This window comes from Ovis canadensis, chromosome 3, assembly GCF_042477335.2.
Source record: "Ovis canadensis isolate MfBH-ARS-UI-01 breed Bighorn chromosome 3, ARS-UI_OviCan_v2, whole genome shotgun sequence".
Taxonomy (NCBI): domain Eukaryota; kingdom Metazoa; phylum Chordata; class Mammalia; order Artiodactyla; family Bovidae; genus Ovis; species Ovis canadensis.
In genome coordinates, this window is record NC_091247.1 from 28,833,023 (window position 1) to 28,855,824 (window position 22,802).

The window sequence follows — 22,802 nt, forward strand, 5'->3', positions numbered from 1 at the left end:
TATCTCAGAGCCTAGCAGAGAGCCTTGCCTGGCAAATGCAGACTGATGGCTGAGGAAGACTGTGTATCACATAATGAGATGCTCCTGTGGATCAAATTATGTGAAAGCTTCTGCAAATAATTTTTCATTCTCACTTGGCAAATACACTCTCTGAGATCAGTTACTTCCTTTCAGGTGGCAAAATACGTCCCTTCTTAAATTCTCCTTTTCCCCTATCACTCAAAACAGTATGTGTTCCAGAGGTTTTGAAATGTCAGACAGTCGAATAAATACTCTCATTTCCTCTATCTTTCAATGTGAATGAATCACGATGAGTGTTATGATACACGATAAAGAATTTATTTGTTCTTACTCTCCCAGAGTTTAGCAAAATAACTCAGATCCTGGTTTTCTTGAACTTGCAAAAAATGTCATTCCCCAGAGTTCAGAGACTTTCAGAGAACTTATGTCAGTTTCAGTGCAGGTCCAGTTCATATGTGCTTCTGCTTGGGTCCAGCTGCCTGTTACAGGGCTGGCTTGGTCAAAAGCTATATTAATACATACGGTTTGAGTTTTTTCCCTACTATGTGAAAGTCTAATTGAAGAATTGCTATAAAAACTCAGAAGGTGATAGTAAACTCTCCTGGAGCAACCGTTATGTAGGGGCTCATGTCATTGACTGTGGCTGATTGTAGCTCTTGCAGTAACTCCATGATATAGTTCAGAAACATGTGGTAGTTTTGAATGGACAGGTCAATCAATCTTTTAGACTCAGAGATGAATTTTTCACAGTAATCAGAGAGCTGGTCTGAAAACTCCTGTAGTTTATATGTGAACTGCTGGTGGTAATCAGAAATGATTTCCTTCACTGCAACAGCCCAGCTTTTAATTACTTCCTGAGCACTGGTAGAAAGCTCTGTAATCTTCTCTTTCCCCCTTTCCTCTGCATTGGCAAGGATTCTAAGATACTCCTGCAAATATTTCTGTATCAATGTTTTAATCTGACTTGAGAGTTGGGAAGCAAAATCAGCAGCACCGACAGCGTATTTGGAATGGAAGTCCTTAAGGACATCTACTAGGTTCTTGATCAGGTTGATGATCTTTTCTTCAAATTCATAATATTTCACTGTCCAGCCAACCGTAGCTGGATCAAAATATTCTTGGTGAAGGGTCTGCACGTACTGATGGAGCTGCTGTAACTCTTGAGAAGCTACCTGAAGTTTGTTTTGGATTAGTTCATTAAACTCAACAAAGTTATAGTCTAGGTTTTCTTTCAGGAATCTAAAAACAAATGAAATGTATATGTCGAAGATTGTATTGATATTCTGTAGGGTTTGATTAATGAAATCAGCCAATTTCTTCTCCTTGAAGCGTTTAAGTTCCCTTTCTATCTCTTGGAAAGTGTCTTGTCGAGACCTCTGAAGATCACTTAGCATCTCTGTCATCATGGTAGATTGGAGGTAACTAAGTGCCTTTTGGATCTCTTGTGAGAAAAATATAGACATTTTCACATACTCCAAGACCATACTTATTAGTTGATTGTGCATTGATGTAAAAGAAAATTTATTGTTTAGGTCCTTGTATAATTCAGACTCTTCAATCAGGTATAGTAAATAGGAAAACAGTATATGTAACCCATTATGGATATTTGAATGTACCTGGGACAGTCGCTTCGCTATTTCCTGTATGACCACAGTGCAGAGCTCATCTGCAGTGTAGTTCCTGGCTCTTCCTGGGAGCTGGAATCTGGTTACACTCAGGAGATCAATGAGCAAGTCAGTTGCACGCTTGACTGTCACGTTGTATCCCTGAGTAACTCCTATTAAGCTGTCTGACACCTTCTTCTGGAGTCTCTGGAAACCACTGCGGTCCTCCTGAGCCAACAGTTCCTGGTACAGACTCTGGGCCTTGTCCTTCCATTGCTGGTAGGTTTCAGTGGTGCCTCTGGCCATCCTTTGGAGCTCCATGTCTACTTCATCAATCTGCCTCATGGCCCCTTGATACACCTGATCAGCGCTGTCCTGCAGGCCTCTCCTCAGTTTTAAAGAAGCATCTTTCAGATCAAGTCCCGTGTACTCTTGGTGGTACTTGTTGACATAGTCATAAAGGGCTCCCGTGGCCCTGGGCACACTGTCTTTGAGCGAGCTTAGCAACTCGGACACTGCTCCTTCTTCCCAGTTAGCTTTGATTTGAACTTCATCATCCAATTCCAGGACCCTCAACTCAATTTTGAATATGTTGAGTATTTTATCTGGAGAGGCCTATGACCAGCAGAAAAGGATTAAAGGAAAATGTTTTCAATTACCCTGATTACATAATACACTACATTAAAACTTCATTAGCAATTAAAAGTAAAGATCAGAGGATCTTTCATATTCTGATGGAGATTTATCTTTCACATGTCATATCTTTCATATGTGTTTGTCTTATGGTTAAGCAAATACACTCGTTAATTCCTCTTTAACACATGCCCCAGAAAGGATAAAATTATGTACAGCATTTGTACAGTGACATTTAACATCAAGGCTGTTCTAGGACTCAAGATCAGAAGAGGAGGAGAAAGTGGAGGAAGAGGGAGGAGGAGGAAGGAGAGAATGGGGAGGAAAAAAAAAAAACCCAGGAAAACACTAATTCAGAGAAGATGTAACAAAAATGAAAAATGTCCAGGGTCCATCTAAGAGAGACCTAGAAGACCAATATCAGGTGCCATCCATCCTCCAAGCCTATGACAAACTTTAATAATAGAACCTGATTATTTCCTCTTCTCTACTAATGGCATCTTTGATTTGGCCCCAGCAGAACTTGTATGGTAGGTGAGAGGGATTTGGCATATTTCACCTAACAGTCCTATTGTAGGGAAGAATTTTGAAGCCTCAAATACTCCAGATGCCCCAATCTGAAAAATGTACTCAGCATACAGCAGAGTTTGTCCATGATTTAGGTGATGAGGCAAAACTCTCATCTTTCTAGAATTACCCAAATGTAATAAAGTAATAGTAGTAATAGAAAGTCATATGTGCATTTCATACAATCAACGAAAGACTCCTAACACTTTCTGGAGAATAGTTCCTCAGAAGAGAAGTTTGACCAGTTCATTGCTTGTGTTTTACCTGGTTTTGGAAAGCCCAGGTAATACTTTGTATGGACTTCAATTTATCTGCCCATATTCCATGTTTGCTCTTGATAAGTGTAAACCACTATATGGGACTCACCTGAGGGCGGTAGTAGAGGTTCCATCCCAATAAGGTATCGCTAATGTTTTTCACGTCGATGACCACAGTGCCTATGGCTGGGGAGGCTACTGATGAGAAGAAGTGGTTCTCATTTTCTTGGTAGTGCAGACAGACATCAGTTAATGTTGGGCTGGTGATGTTAAGGTCAATCTTTCCATTCCAGTACCTGAAAGCAAAAACACCCCAAACCCCCCAAGAAACAGATGGGCCTTCACGAAAAGGAGGTGGAGATGGCAGACACCACAATGACTGGAAAAAAGATGAAATTAAAAGTTCCCTACCCAAGTCCTTGATATTTGCCATCTTCTTCATATTCTGCACTGAAGTCACGGTGTGCAAATGATGCGTTAGTCTTATACACTAACATGCCACCTTCGATTTTGTGTGTTCCTACAACTGTATGGGACAGATTTTATATTTCATTAGATTAGTAACTGCAGGATATAAATATTTTCCTTGTGAAAACAGAGAATTCTATCTTAAGTAAATGTCATATATGTTTGTAACATGCAGTCCTCATTTGAAAAAAAAAATAGGAGACCTTATTCGTCCTAAAATGATTACAGAAACACCTATTTTCTCTGAAACTATTTCTGTAGAATGTCAGTAGGTTTTCAACAGGATGGTTTTCACACATGGAGTATAAATGTATCTCCTTCCTGCCTCTTTTAAATTTTGCTATATAGAGCAGCTTTGCCTCAAGTCCTATCTAAATACATAATGATTTATTTACAACTCTCATTGAAGAAATACAGCATGTGCAGAGGGTGAGGGAGCTTCCCTGGTGGCTCAGTGGTAAAGAATCCAGCTGCCAATGCAGGAACCATGGGTTTGATCCCTGATCTGGGAAGATCCCACATGGCAAGGAGCAACGAAGTCTGCGTACTACAACTATTGGGCCTGAGCTCTAGAGCCCGGGAACTGCGACAACTGAAGCACATGCTCTGCAACGAGAGAAGCCATTGCAATGAAAGCCCATGCACCACAACTAGACAGGAGCCCTCACTAGCCACAACTACAGAAAACTCCAGGTAGCAACGAAGACCCAGCACAGCCAAATAGAAGCAAAGTCTTAAAAAAAAAAAAAAAAAAAAAGAAAGAAATACAGCCTGTGTGTGTGGGGTGGGGCGGGGAGTCAGGAAATTTCCTTACCATTTAGGTCATATTCCAGGAACTGAATGGTTGAGCTGCATGTGGAGTCAAGGAATGTTTCAACATGATCTCCTTTGTTTTTCAAACCAGCACTCCAAGTGGTGTTATACAAGGGCGAGGCCACTTCAAAACGTGCGGTCAGTGTTCCAAAGGAAGGAACAAGAATTCCAGCAGGTACAGAGAACTTCATGGAAGGAATCTCAAGAGTCTGCTCAGGCACAGTGATGGTCGGCAGCTCAAAGTCTGCGATGTTACTGGCAACCGCGTTTAGATCCAGAACAGTGCTGCCAACTGAAATACTTTTGGGAAGGGTGAAGTGGGACACAGTCAACTGAGATGCAGGCACAGTTATCTCAAAAAAGGGAACAGAGGAGGCTTCTGGTTTAGAGTATTGTATTAACACATCAACTCTGGGGAATTTTACTTTGGGTAGAGTTGATACGTTTAAGGTCAATGGAAGAGTACATAGCTTCTTGTAGATTTCTATTTCACTGAGGTCAAGTGTGTAGGATGGAAACTGAAGATCTGTAAAGGGGACTTGGAATGTAGGTGTGACATAAACGGAATTTTGATTATTTCGTTTCAGTCCAGGAATAATGAATTTATCATCCAATTCTTGCATGGGGATAGAGACAAGATAACCATTGGGGTTTTTGGTATATATGACGGCAGTTGCAGCACGGAGATACTGTTTCCTATTAAGGCTGGTGGTGACATCCAGCTTTAGGAGGTCCCATAAGCTCTTGTCATAAACCGGTAGGACAGTATCTTTGAGGAACCGTAGGTGCCCTTCTAAGGAGACTGCCATGTCAAAGCGAGCCACTTCTTGGTCATTAGAGAGTTGTATATTGTTCTGGAGAGACCCAGAATGAACCTGGACCTGACTTTTCCAGCTGATTTTCTGGTTCTCAGTGTTAACATTCAAGGAGACTTCCTGGCCAAGGTAATTGATTTTAAGGAGGGAACTGGGCTGATGTGCATGGACCTGAACAAGAGCTGATATTTTCCACAGGGAGAGCTCCAGGGTGGCTTTGCTTGTATGCTCTCCAGATGTTAAAATGAGGCCCCCTAGCTCTAAATGGTTTTTTATATTTTGTTCCCAGATGGTATATATGCGTTGGAGTGTGGTTTCTCCAGCAAAATTTTCTTTTACTTTGAGGTCCCAGAGACCATCTGCTTTGGAGGCTCCTTGCAGTATCACAGAAGATCTGGTGCCCTTGGAATTCAAGTAAGTGCTGGCTTCACTGGCAAGAGACCCTGAATATCCCTGTGAACCAAAAGAACCCTCAACACTTCCTTTTGTAGATGACTCAATGGAAAAGTAAGAGGTGAGGCTTTCTAAGGTGAGCTTGTGGGTAACTGCTCCCATAGCAGCAGAGAGCAGTTTGGGGGAATTGAAATTATACTTTAATTCAATGACTGAAGAGACAGCAGGTTTTGACTTGGTATTCCCATGAAGCTGTTGCTTGAAAGTCATTTTCAGAATTGGAATTTGGACTCTTGCTGTTGTCGTCACTGATGCGTCCATATTTTTCTTGGTGAAACTAATGGTACTGTCATGATTGCCCTCCACAAATCTGTTACTCAGGGACAAAGCTGCGGCTAACTTCAGTCCTCTTTTCCTCGTCAAACTTGAGGTGCCCTCTAATTTGTACTGCAGTGCGTCCATGACAGAAGATGATGAAGTAAGAAAATGAGCGACAATATCTGACTGGTTATAAAGACCAACATTGGTATTCAGTGTGATGACGCTTGATTTAAAGGAAAAATCATAGGTCATATTGCCCAGGGCTGGAATTAAAATTTTGTTTATACTACTCAATACCTTGAACTCTGGAAGAGAAAGCTCAGAAAGTTCCTTAGGGACATGAAGGGTTGGCAGCTCTAAGAATGGCAAGACTAACGTGTATGAGGGTACGTAGATGCCAGAACCCAGGACAGTGATGCTGGGGGTGCTGATCTCTTTGGGGATCATATACTCAAATGTTAACATCTTCACTGTGAAGGGAGACACTTCAATGTTGGCAACTGGAATAGCGTATCCAGGAATTTTATAGATCTTGGGTTGCTGGTTAAGGGATTTTTCAACTTTGTACTTATCAAATGTAGTTTTTGCTTCATTATAGGATTTGATAAAAAAATCTAGTGCCTGGTTTCTGACTGTCTCGAAAAGCCTGGAGAAGGAATTGATGTTACGATGGCTAAGTGCGTAGAAGGCATCCAGAGGAACTGGGATGGAGTGCTTGTCTTTGTTTTTCTTATACTGAGCTCTTACACTTAAATCAAATGATTGCTTTGTTGTTTTCAAGAAATCCTTCAAGCCTGTCTTTTCCCATAAGGAGATTTCTTTCATCTGGGGAGTTGTGAGCTTTGTGTAAGGTAGAGTCATTTCAGGGATTGTTAAAGGAATATTTAAGAAATCCAGGTTGGCTTCTCCATTTATTCCTATGTGGGCTTCGATGCTTTTCTCATTGTTGCCAGCAGAGAAATTTTGATGGTACTTATATTGATTGAACCTGCCACTTGCTTGCCAACTGGCTTGCTGGGTACTAGGACTCAGAAACAGTGCATAATTATTCAGAAAGTCTATCTTCCCTGTCAGTTTTAATGGAAAGCTAACTCTTAAGTTCCCTTCATTGTTTGTGGATGCAGTCATCTCATATGGCTGTGCTGAAAAGAAAAGAGAATTTTTCAAAGTTCCAACAACTTTCCCATTTAAATGAGCATCATGGTTGCCAGTTATCTCCGCCTTCCCCTCTTGAAGCAGTGCCAGGCCTTTAGCAGTTAGAACACTGCGACCCACATGCTGGCATTCAGCTTGTGACTGGATTTCAAATTTAGAGAAGTTGAGGAATCGAGACTCATACAGTATTTTTTGGTTCACTCTTAGGTGTTTGCTGTTGATCTTATTAGACAATCTGAAGGAAGTGATGGACTCTTCCACAGTAAAGCTACTTTGGGATTCATGTGTTCCCTCATCTGAGAATTCATGGCAGGCCAATTTCCAGGATGCTGTTCCAGAAGAAGCCCATGCTATGTGTCCAGCTTCCAACAGGGTCTTGAGGTCACTGTGCAGGTCAGCCTGGCTGGAGAAATCCAGCTGGGGGATGTTCAATTTGTGGAAGTACTTTGTGTTGCTGTCCAGGGTAAGCTGATTATTTATTTTGACGAGCACACCGTTACTGAGCTCCAGTGTATTTTTTTCTGTGTGTATACCTGCCATTGTGTTTGACTTTCCCTCGATAGCATTTCCAACCCAGAGCATCTCACTCTCATGCTCTGTCTTCAGGTACTTGCTAGAGAACCTCACGGATTCCTTCAGAACCAGTGGATTAATCGTAGGGTCTGAAAGTTGTGCTTTTGCTTGAAAATCAAAATTGAGCACTTCTAATCTGGATGCTCCTTTGGCGCTGATGGAAGCCTCGATCTCCGCCTGGTTTTCCGAAGCTGTTGCATTCTGAATGTCAGTATTTGCATCTAATGTGAAAAAGGGAGACTGGATTTTCAGAATGCCGTACAGCTTGCCAAAAGCAGGTATTTCAACTGTGTGTGAGATACGGGGAAGCTGGAAGTCTGGGATGTGAAGGTCAGAAAGTTGAAAATCTGTAAGGTTAAGATTTGGGATGACAAATTCTGGAATAGTGATTTCCGGTAAATGGAAGTCTGGCACAGTGATTCCAGCAAGAATGGCATCCACTCCGCTCAGATCCCCCAGGTACACTTCCGGGACTGGCCACTGCAGTTCACTGTTCAGCATCTGGTCAATGGTTCTGATGATCTTTATTTTTATTTCTACGAAGTCAATTGTAAAGGAAGGGACATGGAGAGCATTAAGGATGGTAAATTCTGGCGTGGAAAAGCTGGATGGGATTTTCACATCCTTTAGTGTTTTGAAGTTGATCTGAAAGGATGGGATCCTCAGATCTGTCAGGGGAATGGTGAAGTCAGGAGTCTGATATGTAGCTTCCTGAAGGGCACGGAGACTGATTTCAAAGGCAGGTATGGTCCCAAAGGTGGTCTGGATTTCGGGAACAGTGAACCCTTTTTCTACTAATGTTTTCAGGTTTTCAGCCCAGTCTTGTATCGAATACTGTTCTGCAAAGTCAGTAAGGTTCTTAGCAGCAAGAGCCCACCAGTCAGAAATGTAGGTGACAAGTGTGTTGTAAACCTGGCCCACTAGGAACAGGTACCGCTGGAGTTCCTGACGTACATCCATTTGATATACTCGGTCTCGAAAATCTTCCAGGGTCTCCTGAAATTTTGCTTTCATGTAAGTTACAGATGTTGAACTTAGAGCCTCCTGTAGCCGATCCAAGAATAAGGTGATTTTGGTGGTCTTCAGGTTTTCCAGATAGGCTGAGACCACAATCCTGGCATCCTCTACAAGCAGTCTGAGTGCCTTTGCTTTCTGTGGGAGTCCCAGGGCCTGAATTTCATCATTGATTCGCTGAGTCACCTCATGAATTTTGTTATTGGTTTCATCTACAAACTGGTGGTAATGAAATGACCTTAATTTTTTTACCAACATGTCAAGGAATTTGTTTACTTCTTCAAGGAATTGATTAAAAGACAATGCTTCAAGCTGCTTGAGAGCATTGTCGGTAAGCCCGATCAATTTTTCAACAATTTCTGCCATCTTGACTTGCTGTAGGACACTGCTTAGCTTCTGAACAGTCTCCTGCAGCTTATATTGTTGGGCCAACTGCACTGATTTATCCATTAAAACCTGGATGTGTTGATCTATTTTATACATCTCAATGAACTCATGGACCATGACTCTGAAAGCTTTGATTTCCTCAGTTACTTCAAAACCTTCAGAAAGACTTGTAACACGGTATTTGACATGCTCAATAATTTCCTTTATTCTTTGAAATGGGATTGTAGTTCTCAACTGATCTAAAAGCACTCTGATGTCAACAGCTTCAACCTGCTGTTTGAACATTTCAGCAAGGTGATGGATGTCTACAGTCTGAATCTGTACCTTGAGCTGTTGCAATTTTTCTTGTATCTGGATTCTTATTTGATACTTAGTATCCATATTTTGAATCCAAGATGCAGTACTACTTCCAACTTTGTTAAAATCAAAATTTTCAATAAAAAAATACAGATCACGAATTTTTTTTACTAAATTGGCACGGATATGATAATGTTCATCAAGAATTTTCAATTTTTCAATGATTTGATCAATAATCTTAGCAACAGTTGTCTTAAAATCATGCAAATCATAATTATCTTCAATATACTGATCAAATTGTATCACATATGTCTGCAGCTGAGACAGTTTTTCATTAAGGTTGATTTTGGCATTGTCTAATGCAATTTGCAGGTCATTTTCTGTCATTCTATAATTTTCTGTGAAAGCAGTTAGTTTCTCCTTGGCACTCAAAACTTGTCTCTCCCAATTGAACATGCTCAGATAATCACTAACTTGCTGTGAGAGTCTGTCCAAGGCTGCCATGCATTTCCTCATGTGCTGATCAATATGGGTGCGCTTCAGTTCTTTCTGTACAGCCCCCAGCGCACCTATAACTACTACCCGAGTTTTCTCAAAATATTTTGGCAGGAATTTGAAGAATGGGAGATGGATGGTGTGAGCATTTTGGTTCTTATCGTATTTTACAGAAGCAACAAGAGTGAATTCTTGGGGCTGACCAACAGAGTCCCTCATCTCTAAAGTGTCGATGACGTTGATGGACTTGCTGAGTACAAGAGGCACTGCAATAGGGAAGTCCAGCACAGTGAGGTCAGCCAGGGCTCGTCCACTGAGCTCAACACCAACTTTGTCCTTTGTGTTGTAAGCACTGAAGTCCTGGCTGTATTCATTTTGGTTCAACCGGGTCCTGAGTTTCCAGTTGCCTGTCTGCTCGGCCAGAGTGAGCAGGGCACTGACTTTGTGATCAAGAGCAGTGGTGACGCTCCTCCTGGACGTGAGATGGTGACTTGTGGATCCTCTGTAATCATGGGAGAAAGTAAAGGCCAGAGGTTCTGCTTTCAACAGGAATTTGCTGTACAGCTGCCCCGTGTGTTGTCCCCAGAGAACCAGCTTCCCATTGCCATTTGTGTGTGTGTCGATGGTCATCGTAAATGGGGCCACTGCAGAGCGGAATGCATTGCTGAAATGCAGGGAGTCTGAATTGTAGCTTGTACTGATGTCCACAGTTGAAGCAAGCCCAGCAATGTTCGTGTTGAGCCGATGGCTAAACTCTGTTCCCTGTACCTTAGCTACAGTGTCTGCTTTATAGCTTGCAGATAAGTCAGCATAAGAAAGAGTGTAGATGTGTTTTATTTCATCATTTTGGTAGGCTCCTTTTATGGTTCCACCCACATTCAACTTCAGAGGTTCTAGCCTTAATTTTCCACTGTTGGTCATATCCAGAGCATTGAATTTCAAGTCACTGTTTAAAGTAGTTACCAGAGAATAGGGCTCTAACTGTAGATTAAAATTTTGCTTATAAAACTTGTCGGAGCTATAAATGTTGTCAAGTTTGGAAGAGAAGTCCAGTGAGAACCCTACAACGTTCAGATTGTTTGTGTAGTCAAGCTTCATTTCATCATATGAACCCATTATGTCATTTGAAAGCTTGAGTCCTTCCTGGCTGATTTTGAAGTAGAAGATGTTTTTGCTGTCGACACCCAGAATCATGGCCTGATAAGCACTTCCCAGCGACACCTCTGTGGGGGCAGCTTTTCCATCTAGACTGAATTTCGCATGGTGTTCTCGAAAGCGGCCGTTTGATGTTAATTTCAGAGATGCCCCAGAGACGCTGACTGCCGCGTTGAGTTCATTCTCCAGCACCAGGGGACTATACTTCAAGCTGGTCGTTGCACTGGTGGACATTCCATCCCGGGCAATCCTGAGTGTTGCCTTGTGAGCACCACTATTAATTTTGTCAGTGCCCATGATGTCGGCATTTAACTCAAGGCCGTGAGAATTTAGAGATCCAGAAAGCAGGGTGAAGAACCTCAGTGACTTGTAATCAGCCTGATACTCAGAACGGAGCAATGCATTCTGCTTAGAGAAGGTCAGATCCACTTTGTTTGAAGTGGCAAAGTCCTCATACTTCCCGTTGGTGTCAGATTTCAGTGTCAGCTCATAGTTCTCATATTTCAGGGAAGCAGTATTTTTCACAAGGCCATCTTGCAGATCCGAGGTGGAGGTAATGGAGACAGTGCCATCATCGTACCTTCCTGTTATCTGGTTGGTGCCCTGGACGTAGGAGGAGTTAAACCTCAGGTTGGATTCTCCAGTGAGCTGGCCCGTGGCAGGATCTCTCTGATAAGACAGGTCATATGCACCTTTAGCATAGAATGCAGAGGCTCTGAACTGTCCGTCAATCTTGACTTCCTTGACATACAAATGCTCTTTCTTCTTTGAGTCCAAATGGACTGACGCAGAGATTTGTGGGCCCCAGGCGCTGGATGCATCAAATGTTAGCAGACCTTTTGAGGCCGGACTGTTTCCCCTTTTCTCTACGTGATTGAATTTGACATTTGAATCCAGAAATTTGTGGTGTAGAGACCCATCACCTGATAACGTGAGTGTATTCCTGTGGTCATACGCTGTTTTTCCAGATCCTAGCATAAAAATCAAAACACACTGATTAAATGAAGTCATGCATCTCCAGAACAATTTCTATGGTGAAAGGCTTTCAGTAATAAAGTCCCACTGGTCTGGGTCAGTTGTGCCACAGTCTCCTCTATCTGTAGTGTGAGCATAAAATCTGACAGCAAAAGGCCTTCCTCCCAGAAGCCCTCCCTGACTACCATAGACCTTGCTGGGTTTCCCTTTCAAGTGCCTCCACTTTATACCTAGACTGTATCACAGCATCTTTCACACTGAAATCTAACTGCTAGTTTATCTGTTCATTTTCTCTCTTACTGCCTAGTAGGATACTTGATACATATGTGTTTAATAAATATTTCCAAAAGAAGAGAGGCAGGGAGGGATAAAGGTAGGAAAGAAAAAGTATAGGGTTCCCTATTTGCAGGGCAGCAGTGGATACACAGACATAGAGAACAGACTTATGAACAAGGTGGTGGAGGGGGAGGAAGGAGAGGGTGGGATATATGGAGAGAGTAACATGGAAACATATACATGACCATATGTAAGACAGACAGCTATGGGAATTTGCCGTATGACTCAGGGAACTCAAACTGGGGGCTCAGTAACAACCTGGAGGGGAGGGGCGGGAAGGGAGCTGGGAGGGAGGTTTAAGAGGGAGGGGACATAGGCATACCTATGGCCAATTCATGTCGATGTTTGGCAGAAACCAACACAATATTGGAAAACAATTATCCTTCAATTAAAATAATAATAATAATAAAAGAACAGGGTTCCAAGTAGCAAGAAAAATATCTGTAAGGAAGTTTTTCCCTTCCTAGAGGAGGTTCTCCCACTGGGACATGCAGCGAAGCTGTTCTGTGACCCTCCCCATGAGCATGGCTCACCTTGCACGTGGTAGGAGAGCAGGTCGACCACAGAATCCGCCTTCACGTGGTACTGAGCCTGAAGGCTCCAGTGGTCCGTGCTGGTGTTGCCGCCAGTATAGGAGGCAGACCAGTTGTACAAGTTGCTGTAGATACTTGTGGAGAGGTCTAGCACACCCAAGAGGGGCAGCCGCAGCGGATACAAGTGGGGGATGGTAAAAGTGGGGATTTGGAACTCTTGCGACGGCAGGCGGAATCCCAGAGGCTGGAAGTTGAGGGCTGGAGTCTGAATCGTCTTGAACATCTTTAGATCTTCAGAGGATCTGCCACCAAAAGGCAACGGGATCTCAATTTCCATACTGTTCTTGTTCAAGGTGTATTTGATCCGACCGTCACTGAAATGAAGAGCAAAGACAGTGCCCACAGTCAGACGGCAAGGACTTCGCTGCCTCCTGACCTTTCAAACGGTGCAGGTGTCCTGTTCTCAATCCAGTACTGCACGCTGCTCAAGACCTGGAGTCCTTGATCTTAATCCCTACCTATCAAACACTCGGATTCATTCAAATCCCTTCCAAGAGCTGTGTCCTTATGACTGCCATCCGTCTAAGTCATAGTTGTGTGGGCTAGGTTGCTTCAGTCGTGTCTGACACTTTGCGACCCTGTGGACTGCCAGGCTCCTCTGTCCATGGTATTTTCCAGGCAAGAATGCTGGAGTGGGTTGCCATGCCCTCCTCCAGGGAATCTTCCCGACCCAGCGATAGAACTGGAATCTCTTACAGCTCCTGCATTAGCAGGCAGGTTCTTTACCATAAAGCCCAAGTCATAGATTTTCTTGTCTTTACAGTGACACAATCACTTACCTGCAAATGCGTTTCATAACCTGTGAAACATCTTAGGGACAGAGTACTAGAATCTCCTAATTACTTTCTTAGGATTTTTTTTTTTTTTAAACTGGGTTGGTGCTCACATTCTGACCTCATATTTACTAATGCAAAAATGCCATAGCATTTATGCTACAGTTACTAATAAAATGCTCACATCACTTCCATTAAAAATGTAAATTGAAAAAAGGCCTAAATCATGCTAAGTAAAATCTTCCATTTATGTCTCATGGTTCAAGAAATTTTTCTGGTTCATTTTTTCACCTTTTCAAGAAGAGGTTTTCTGGGATGTAGAAGTTTGGCAATTTCATTTTCTGGAGGCACAACTCTTGCAGGCCACTGAGTTGATCTTGTATATTCTGGGCATAAGGAAGACTCCTGGATGTCTCCTGGAGCCAGGTGCTTGCTGCCTACAAAATAACAGGAGTTTTAAAAGCAGTAGGTATGGACAGGCATCAAACTCAGTTCACATTAGGTGATAATCCAAATTTGACACTTCTATCATTAAGCAGGATGATATACTCAAAGTTAAAATATAAATCATAAAAATTATTTAATTTTGGTTGGCAGTAATTCATCTCTTCCTGTATTTTATAAAAGGAATGCATAGCATAGTCAACCCTCTAGCCAGTATGCTGAAGTTCCCTGTGATGTCTTAGGCACAGGTAACTCTTCTGCTTAGTATTCATTTGGTATTTAAAACATACAGCCTTATGTAACTGGGTAACTAGGCGCATATTAAGGGCTTCCCTGGTGGCCCAGTGGTAAAGAACCTGCCTGCCAATGCAGGAGAGGCAAGTGCAATCCTTGGGTCAGGAAGATCCCCTGGAGTTGGCAAACCACTCCAGTATTCTTTCCTGGGAAATCCCATGGACAGAAGAGCCTGGTGGGCTATAGTACATGGGGTTGCAAAACAGTTGGACAAGACTTAACACCTAAACAACAAGAGTGCGCATGTCAATGCTTCTTTTTCTCCCCAGGAATTCCCTGGAGGTGGGAAGCATACCTTGTCCATCATTGGATATTCTCTTTCACCTAATGTAGGGTTGACTATGTAATTATCACTGTGTATTTATTGACTGGCTGATGTGTACTCACAGCAACTAATTTGGAACCCATGTGCCGAAAAGTCAGGTCTGTCTGAGGAACTCTGCGATCCAGGAGAATATTGGCATACGTATGCAAGCTTTTAGGAAGAGCAGAGAGATCCACAGGGAAATTGGAAGTTGCTTTTTTAGTATCCACATTGGTGCCTGTGTTCCATTCAAATTCAATCTTCTCTCCATCTGAAAACACACATGGGAAATAGCTGTCAAGAGCACCAGGTCAGTCCCTACCTACGGCTGTCAGCACTGCCCTCAAGTACACGGAGCTCTTCTTGGGTGTGCTCACGTAGGAGAGACATACACACCATAACGCCACGCCACCTTCTTGGATATTGTTGAGCCGTAAGCCGTGGCAGAGGAGTCCATCTGAAGGAGCAGTTTTGAGGGAGACCAGAGGCTGAGAATCTCACTTCTGGCTTCCGCTTGCAAACGGGGTATGGAAATCACACCTTTGATTTTGCCTTCTTCCCTCCTGTCATAGCTGTTGAAAAAGAAAAGGTACATTAATGATTCCATTCATTCCAAGGAGATACGCAGGATGAAACATGGGTTCTATTTGTGGTGATGAAAACAAGATACACGAATGGCTCAAAGAAGTGACCAGAGATTAAACTCCTCAGCTTCTAAAGCTAACTCGGCACAAATTCAGGACTTTCCAGGGAGGTAGGGGAGAGGTTTTCAAAAACTGAATCCTGCTCTACCCTTTACTATCTCTGCTGTCTTGGCCAAATTATTTAACCCCTCTGAGCTGCCATTCCCTCATCTATAAAACAGAGAAACTCATACCTACCTTGCAGTTTATCACGAGGGCTGAGATAATTAAAGTGCCCAGCACAGTGCCTCATGAATAGTAATACCAGTGAATGTCAGGCCAGTCCAACCAGACATGAGCAGAGAGTCAGAATGACGAGGGTTCTATCTGTCCCTTGCACTGTGGACTGTGGGTACCCCTGGCCTGGTCAGCTTTAAAGCTGAAAAGGAAGAAAGGGCAGAGCCAGGAGGGTCCATAGCTCTGGCCAGACCCCCCTGGAGAGTTCCTTACCTTATGTGGCCAGTGAGGGTGACCTCAGTGATTTTCTTGTTCTGAAAGTCCAGGGTGAGCTTGTAAGACTTCTTTTCCTTAGAAGGGTCATAACTAACTTTGAGGACTGTCCCAAGGTCAACATCAAAATCTGGAATGTGGAGTTCACTGGACAAGGTCTTACTCTGCCGATTGTATCTGAACAGCAAAGTAGCCTCGGTCTGCTTCACACCTGGGAGAGCATACAAGAGTCAAGATATGTATTCATCAGCTCCGTATAGGAAGAAAAGAGAACAAGGCAGAGAAACCTTCAGAACTTAATGCACTCAACTGAGGACACAGTTCAGGGATTTTACCTTAAATTTTTAAGTCTAGGGTACCTGGATATGTGTTCAGCTTGTAAATATTTACTGATTACTTATCATGGGCGAGGCACTGCTCTTGGCACTGGGATTCCCAGTCCTCATGGAGCTGACATTCCAGTGGGAAGTGTACAGACAATAAGCAAGTACATATGTTCAGTGGTAATAAATGTTAAGATGAAAAGTAAAACCGGATAAGATGATAAAGGACAGACAAGGACAGAAGAGGTGCTGTTTCATGCGTGGTGGCCAGAGAAGCTCTGATAAGAGGATATGTGGGCAGAGGCTTGAATGAAGAGAGAGGGTGAGGGACTTCCCTGGTGGTCCATTGGCTAACATTCCAAGCTCCCAGTGTAGGGGACCCAGGTGGCATCCCTGGTCAGGGAGCTAGATCCCACATGCCACAACTTAGAGTTCGCATGTGGCAACTAAAGATCTTGCATGCCGCAGCTAAGACCTGGCACAGCCAAATAAATAAAAATGAGAAAGATGCTGAGCCAGGCTGTACCCTATGGGGAGAGCTGTCCAGGCAGAGGAAATCAGAAGTGCAAAGGGCCTGACATGAGAAACACTTAGCATCTTCAGGGATCAGTAAAGGCTTGGCTCTGGCAGGCACACATCTCCGTATGAGGATCTGCCTATGACATCCTTCCTGGCTCCCTGCCACTATGCCCTGCCTGCCTCTCTCCCAGCTCCTCCCTTCTTTGTCACAAGATTCCCAGGTTTCCTTCAGTTCACAGGTTTACCCATTTTACATCTCTTGTAAAATTGTTAAATGACTTTTTTTCCCATCCATATTCCCTGTGAGTACCCCCTTTCCTGTGGGTTTTGTTTTCCTTTTGTTTTTAAACTACAGTGAGATGTCATCTCACACTGGTCAGAATGGCCATTATCAAGAAGTCTAAAAATAATAAATGCTGGATAGGATATGGAGAAAAGAGAACCCTTCTACTGTGTTGATGGGGCTATAAATTGATGCAGCCACTATGAAGAATAGTATGGAGGTTCCCTAAAAAACTAAAAATTATAAACATATGATGTAGCAATCCCACTCCTGGGCATATACCCAAATTAGACAAAAAACCTAATTTGAAAAGATACATGAACCCCAATGTTCATAGCAGCACTATTTACAATAGTGAAGACATAAAAGAAACCTAAATGTCCACAAACTGATGAATGGATAAAGAAGATCTGGTATACACATACAATGGAATACTACCCAGCCATAAAAAGGAATAAAACATTGCTATATGCAGAAACATGGATAGACCTAGAGATTTTGTTCTAACTGAAATAAGTCAGACAAAGCAAGACAAATATCATATGATATCACTAACATGTGGGATCTAAGCAAATGATGCAAATGAATTTACTGATAAAACAGACTCACAGAAAAAAAAACTTATGGCTACCAAAGGGGGTGGATGGGTAAATTAAGATTCTAAGATCAACAGATACGCAGTATTATATATAAAAGAGATTAAAAAAGGATCTACTGTACAACACGGGGAACTATAGTCAATATCTTGTAATAATCTATAATGGAAAAGAATCTGAAAAAGTATATATATATATAACCGAATCACTTTGCTAGACACCTGAAAGTAACACATTTTAGATCAAGTATACTTCAATTTAAAAAAATAGTAGCTTACTTCACTCATTGTAAAAACTAACATCCTTACACAGCCTACATGACCATCCTTTGCCTTGCCCCTATTTCTCTGACTTCATCTACTATAGTTTTCCTCCCTGATCTCTGATTCAGCCATACCAACTTCCTTCCTTTTCCTCAAACAGAGGCCATGCACCTGCCCCAGGACCTTTGCACCAGCTGGCCCCTCAGTCTTTACATTATCCCCTTACCTCTTTCAGGCCTCTTGTTTATGCTCCCTTTACCAGTGAGAGCTTTCCTTTTCATTCCAAATGGCACTGGCTTCCCCTACCCTTTCTCCTGGCTGCCACTCCTGACCTCCCCTAGGCCCCTCTGTGCTATTCTCCCCAGCAGAAATCTGACCTTCTGAATATTTACTTGTTTGGTTGTTTACTATAAACTCCACAAAAGACAGTGACTTGATCTCTGTTTACTATTCTATCTTCAGCTCTTAGATCAGGCCTGACACTTAACCAGCACTCAGTAACTATCTGTTAAATACATTAAATGAAATGTGTTCTCCTTGTGAGTCCTGGACTTGAGACTGAGGGCGGAGATGGAAGGGACCTTTTCTGCATACTTGCCTTCAGTCTGAGTTACAAGCTTCAGCATGTCCACCAAGGCTTCACCATCTCTCCGGAGTTCGTAAAATGCCTTGGCAGAATACTGTTCCACTTCTCCTGTGGGCTTCAGTTCCAGTTCAAATCTAAAGATGTTACAATGCATGTGATGCATAACGTTAGAGCCTTCGTGATGATAATATCATCGCCAAAACAACTCGGCCCCAGTTGCAACAAAAATCTGGTCCTTATTTAACCCTGTCTCTTGTCCTTAACTAATGATGATCTTTAAGGTCCCTTCATTTCCTCCAAAAGCCCAAGGCAAGGGCAAATCCCAGGATGCCTGGGGTTTTTGGACCAGCAGGGGTTGGCTGGTTAAGTCAGCAAAGCTGAGAATAAGGAGTGGGAAGTGAAGTGAAAGTCGCTCAGTTGTGTCTGACTCTGCGACTCCATGGACTATAAGGTCCATGGAATTCTCCAGGCCAGAATACTGGAGTGGGTAGCCTTTGCCTTCTCCAGGGGATCTTCCCAACCCAGGGATTGAAACCAGGTCTCCCACATTGTGGGCAGATTCTTTACCAGCTGAGCCACAAGGGAAGCCACGGAGTGGGAATGGCTTCAAGAAAGATCTTGCCAGTGTGTCTGGAGGTAATGGGAACATGGATACTGAACTGGGAGGAAATCAGCATATGTCTATGATCTCCTCCTCTAATGCATGAGGGAGAAAAAGGGGGCACCACCTACAAAGAGATGCTTTTAAAGGAGTGATTCTCAGTGGCAGTGGGTACAGTTTCCTTGAGGGAGTTTGATAAAATTTCCTTTGTTTATTTTTGGAGCTAAGACCTCCCTAGGGGTTATGACACCTCACCTTCCAACACTGCCCTCTCCTCTCCACCTGTGGAGATGCCAAAACCTAGCCACAAAGGTTAGGTAGGTACCCTTCTTGTGTGTAGGGCAAAGGACCACAGTTCTAAATAACCAAGGCATAGAGCAAGTTCCTGAGGCTGGTCACATGGCAATACAACACACAGTGTTCTTCCTTGGCCCTGCTTGCATGTGAACGCTCAGTCATGTCCAACTCTGGGTGACCCCCTGGACTGTAGCCCAGCAGGCTCCTTGGTCCATGGGATTTCCCAGACAAGAATACTGGGTTGTCATTTTTTTCTCCAGCGGATCTTTCCCACCCAGGGATGGAACCCATGCCTGTGTGTCTCCTGCACTGGCAGGCAGATTCTTTATCACTAGCACCACACGGGAAGCCCTGCGAGGTGGTCATAATCTAGGAGGTGAGCAGATGCTGGGCAGAGACACTGAGCATTTCTGACCTGGTGTCCCCAGTCAGCGGGTAGTAGGAGGAAGAGTCTGTGGAGCTGGCATTGGAGTAAGCACCCATGATGCAATAGTTCAGGCCAATGAAGAAAGGTTTGCAAGTTGACCAAGACTGCCTGTTCTCAATGAGAGGTGGGATCGCTTCCGTTTTGGTGGTAGAGACCAAATGCAATGTGTTACTAGTCGAAGAAGGGGAAAAAAAACCTAGTTATTTTCAAGCCATTGAAATGAACATCACTGATTCTCCCAATGCAAATGCCCCCTTACCCTGCTCCCTATCTTCCCTATGTTCATATCCACCTCAAATGCTTTGATTTACTCAGAAACCCAGAACTGTAAGAAGAACATCAATAAGGCGAACAACCCTGTGACTCTTAACATTTCCCAAAACAATTTGCACTAAGACACTGCACTAAGTTGGTCACATTTCCTATCTGTAGTTTCCATGACAGTAGGAATTAAGAGTCTCCTTTTACAGATGAAAGAGACTCAGAGAGGTCAGTAATGGTCACTGGGACCTGACTTCATGGCTGCCCCTTCCTTCCTAAAGTGCAGATTAAAGGTGTCCGACTTGTTTTTCACCTGAAATCCCTCTCCACTAGCTTTTCTCCACCAGCGTTAAACATACTCAAGTCTCTTTTCCCACTGTGTACACACACTCCACACCCCTTTCCTGCCCTTCTAGCCCCCTCTTGTCTCCCTCGCAATCAAGAAATCTGTCTGCCTCTGTAGTCACCACTTTCATTCAACACCCTTCTCCTGAACAGGGGTCTGACGGCCACCCTCCTGCTGCTTCTGCAACTGCCTTCATCAGCATCTCCAGTCACCTCCAATGGACACTTTCCGGCTTTGTCTTCTTTGATCTCTTGGGAACATTCAGCAGAGTTGCTCACTAATGGCCAGATTAAGACTTTAGAGTCTGAACTAGATCTGAAAATATCTGGTATCCTCCTCCCCAGGATGCTCTTAAAAAATCAGTAAGTGCAAGAGTACTTCATAATGTCCTGATTCCACCTAAGGATGGTCTCTTTGATATATCATGTTCTTTTCTCAGGGCTGTTTTCTCATTTTAGGGGTGCGCTGAGACCAACCTTTGCTGGTGGGCTGGAACCCTGAGTGCCAGTGATGCCCCGTCCGTGGGGTGATCCACCCTGTGGCTGCTCCCGGGCTTCTGTGACCGTTCATGGCTTTGGTCACCCCTTATCACTCTCTGCTGCATATGCGTCTTTTACGTGTGTATATTCTATCTGTTCCTGTCCTAGTCCCTCATGCCTTACTCTACATGAATCACTGTTTGATTTCAACAACCTCTATGTGCCAGTGATGCCCAGATATGTATTTATAGTTCAGACCGTCGCACTGAGCTCAGACCCATGGATCTGACCACAGCTGGGTATCTCAGTCTCCCAGGACTTCCAAGCCAGTGTGTTGAAAATGGCATTTGTCCTTATCCCCCTCACCAACTGCTTTGCTTCTTTAGTCTCTATTTCAATGAAGAGCACCTCTGACTCCTCCTGACTCCTTCTTTTTCCTCATCCTGCCCCCCTGCTCACTCCCTGCATCCAGTCAATCACCAAGTTCCCACCTCCTAAGGATTTCTGGGGTCAGTTCATTGCTCTGTCTGTCTGCCCTCCTCAGGTGCAGCACTACCATCTCCCCCAGCATGCGGTTGTAACCAGGCTCCTGACTCATCTTCCTGCTCTGGCCATGCCTCCTCTCGACCCATCTCCGACTCCGGAGTCAGAGTTTTCTAAAACACCAACCTTATTTCATTTACACACCCACTTTCAACCCTTTTGCCTTCAGAAGAGCCCACACTCCTGAAGATGGCTCACAAGGCTGACCCCTGCAGCCCCTCATGTCCTCTTTCACTGTATTTCCCATGCACTTGACCACATGGAACTTTTCTTGTAGTTCCTGGAACCACATTTTTCCTTCAGGTCCCTGCACGTGCTTTTCTCTTTGCCTGGGAACATTCATTCTTTTCTCTTTTGTCTGGGTAACTCCCACACGGCTTCCAGGGATCAGCTGCAGTGTGGCTTTCTCCAGAATGCTTTCTCTAACTGCCACAGGCTCCACAATACACAACGTCATGGTCCTCTCCTGCTTCCTCTAACTCAGCCTTCCCTTGACAGTCCCTGCTTATCTCACTATGTTTGAATTGATAAATTAATGTGTCCTTATATAAGTTTTATTGTGTAGGCAGAAAGAGAATGAGAGTAAAATGGTCTCCATTTGTCTTATATTTGATAACACTCTTGCAAAGCATTCAGGGGGTTAGAGTTCAGTGAACATAATAATTATTAATTAAAAAGTGTCCAAAATATGGAAACACTAAGGTAAATCCATGTTTGAGGATTTTATTGACCACGGAGCTCTAATAGGAGGTTGCCTCCATAGTCAGTAGATTAGGACTTTCATGCTTTATCCACTGTAGATGTCCACTTTTGCCGTTGTAGATCAGTATGTCCTTTGGTATTTTTCTTGGGAAAAATGTTCATTTCCCAAGGATGTTTTCTCTATACCTAGTGTGTTTTTTTTTTTTCATTCTCAAAAGAAATCACACAAGAAAATAAAATCTAATAGTAACTAGTTAATCAGTAGGTCTGAAGTCTCAGCTTAGTGAAATATGAAATGTCTAGGAAACTGTAATTATGCAGTGAGTTTAGGACAGGTAATCTAGTACCTTCTCTCACCCCATTCCCCACCCCTCCCATCAAGATCCACTGGGGCCTGAATTTTCTCAATCAACTGTGTAGCTTGGCCAAACCCTGCAGTCATAATTTCTTCTATCAAGCTGGCTGGTCAGACCTAAATGAAAGAATTACCTGCCACTGAACAGCCTGACTGGCCTCTTGGGAGAAGGAATGATGAACTTCAGCTGCCCGGCTTTTAGGACTACTCGCGCCTCCAGGCCTGTTTCATGGAAGAAGTTGGTGTTCATCTGCACCCCGCTCCTGGCAAAGTCTGGGATGACGATGCCCATGTTTGTCACAAATTCCACAGACACAGATGGCTTTGTCACCAGTTCTGCCTGCATCTGTAAGTCAGACAATGACCTAATCAGCTTGGTTCAATAACCTCAGTCCCCTGCA

At 43.4% G+C, this 22,802-nt stretch overlaps 1 protein-coding gene across 2 annotated transcripts in view; it reads right to left on the reverse strand.

The window, feature by feature from the left end:
• Positions 1 to 317: 317 nt before the first annotated feature.
• APOB (apolipoprotein B) overlaps positions 318 to 22,802 on the reverse strand; it is a 39,699-nt gene continuing 17,214 nt past the window's right edge. The window contains exons 18-29 of one of the 2 annotated variants that reach the window (XM_069580259.1): positions 22,536 to 22,747; positions 19,704 to 19,886; positions 18,403 to 18,524; positions 15,821 to 16,031; positions 15,084 to 15,259; positions 14,771 to 14,958; positions 13,937 to 14,082; positions 12,813 to 13,186; positions 4,365 to 11,939; positions 3,494 to 3,608; positions 3,192 to 3,378; positions 318 to 2,240 (exon numbers count right to left, since the gene is read on the reverse strand). In XM_069580259.1, coding sequence (XP_069436360.1) covers positions 600 to 2,240; positions 3,192 to 3,378; positions 3,494 to 3,608; positions 4,365 to 11,939; positions 12,813 to 13,186; positions 13,937 to 14,082; positions 14,771 to 14,958; positions 15,084 to 15,259; positions 15,821 to 16,031; positions 18,403 to 18,524; positions 19,704 to 19,886; positions 22,536 to 22,747 — 11,130 coding nt within the window. In that variant the 3' untranslated portion in view covers positions 318 to 599. The remainder of the gene's footprint in view (positions 2,241 to 3,191; positions 3,379 to 3,493; positions 3,609 to 4,364; positions 11,940 to 12,812; positions 13,187 to 13,936; positions 14,083 to 14,770; positions 14,959 to 15,083; positions 15,260 to 15,820; positions 16,032 to 18,402; positions 18,525 to 19,703; positions 19,887 to 22,535; positions 22,748 to 22,802) is intronic. The other variant, XR_011255125.1, reaches the window with a different exon arrangement.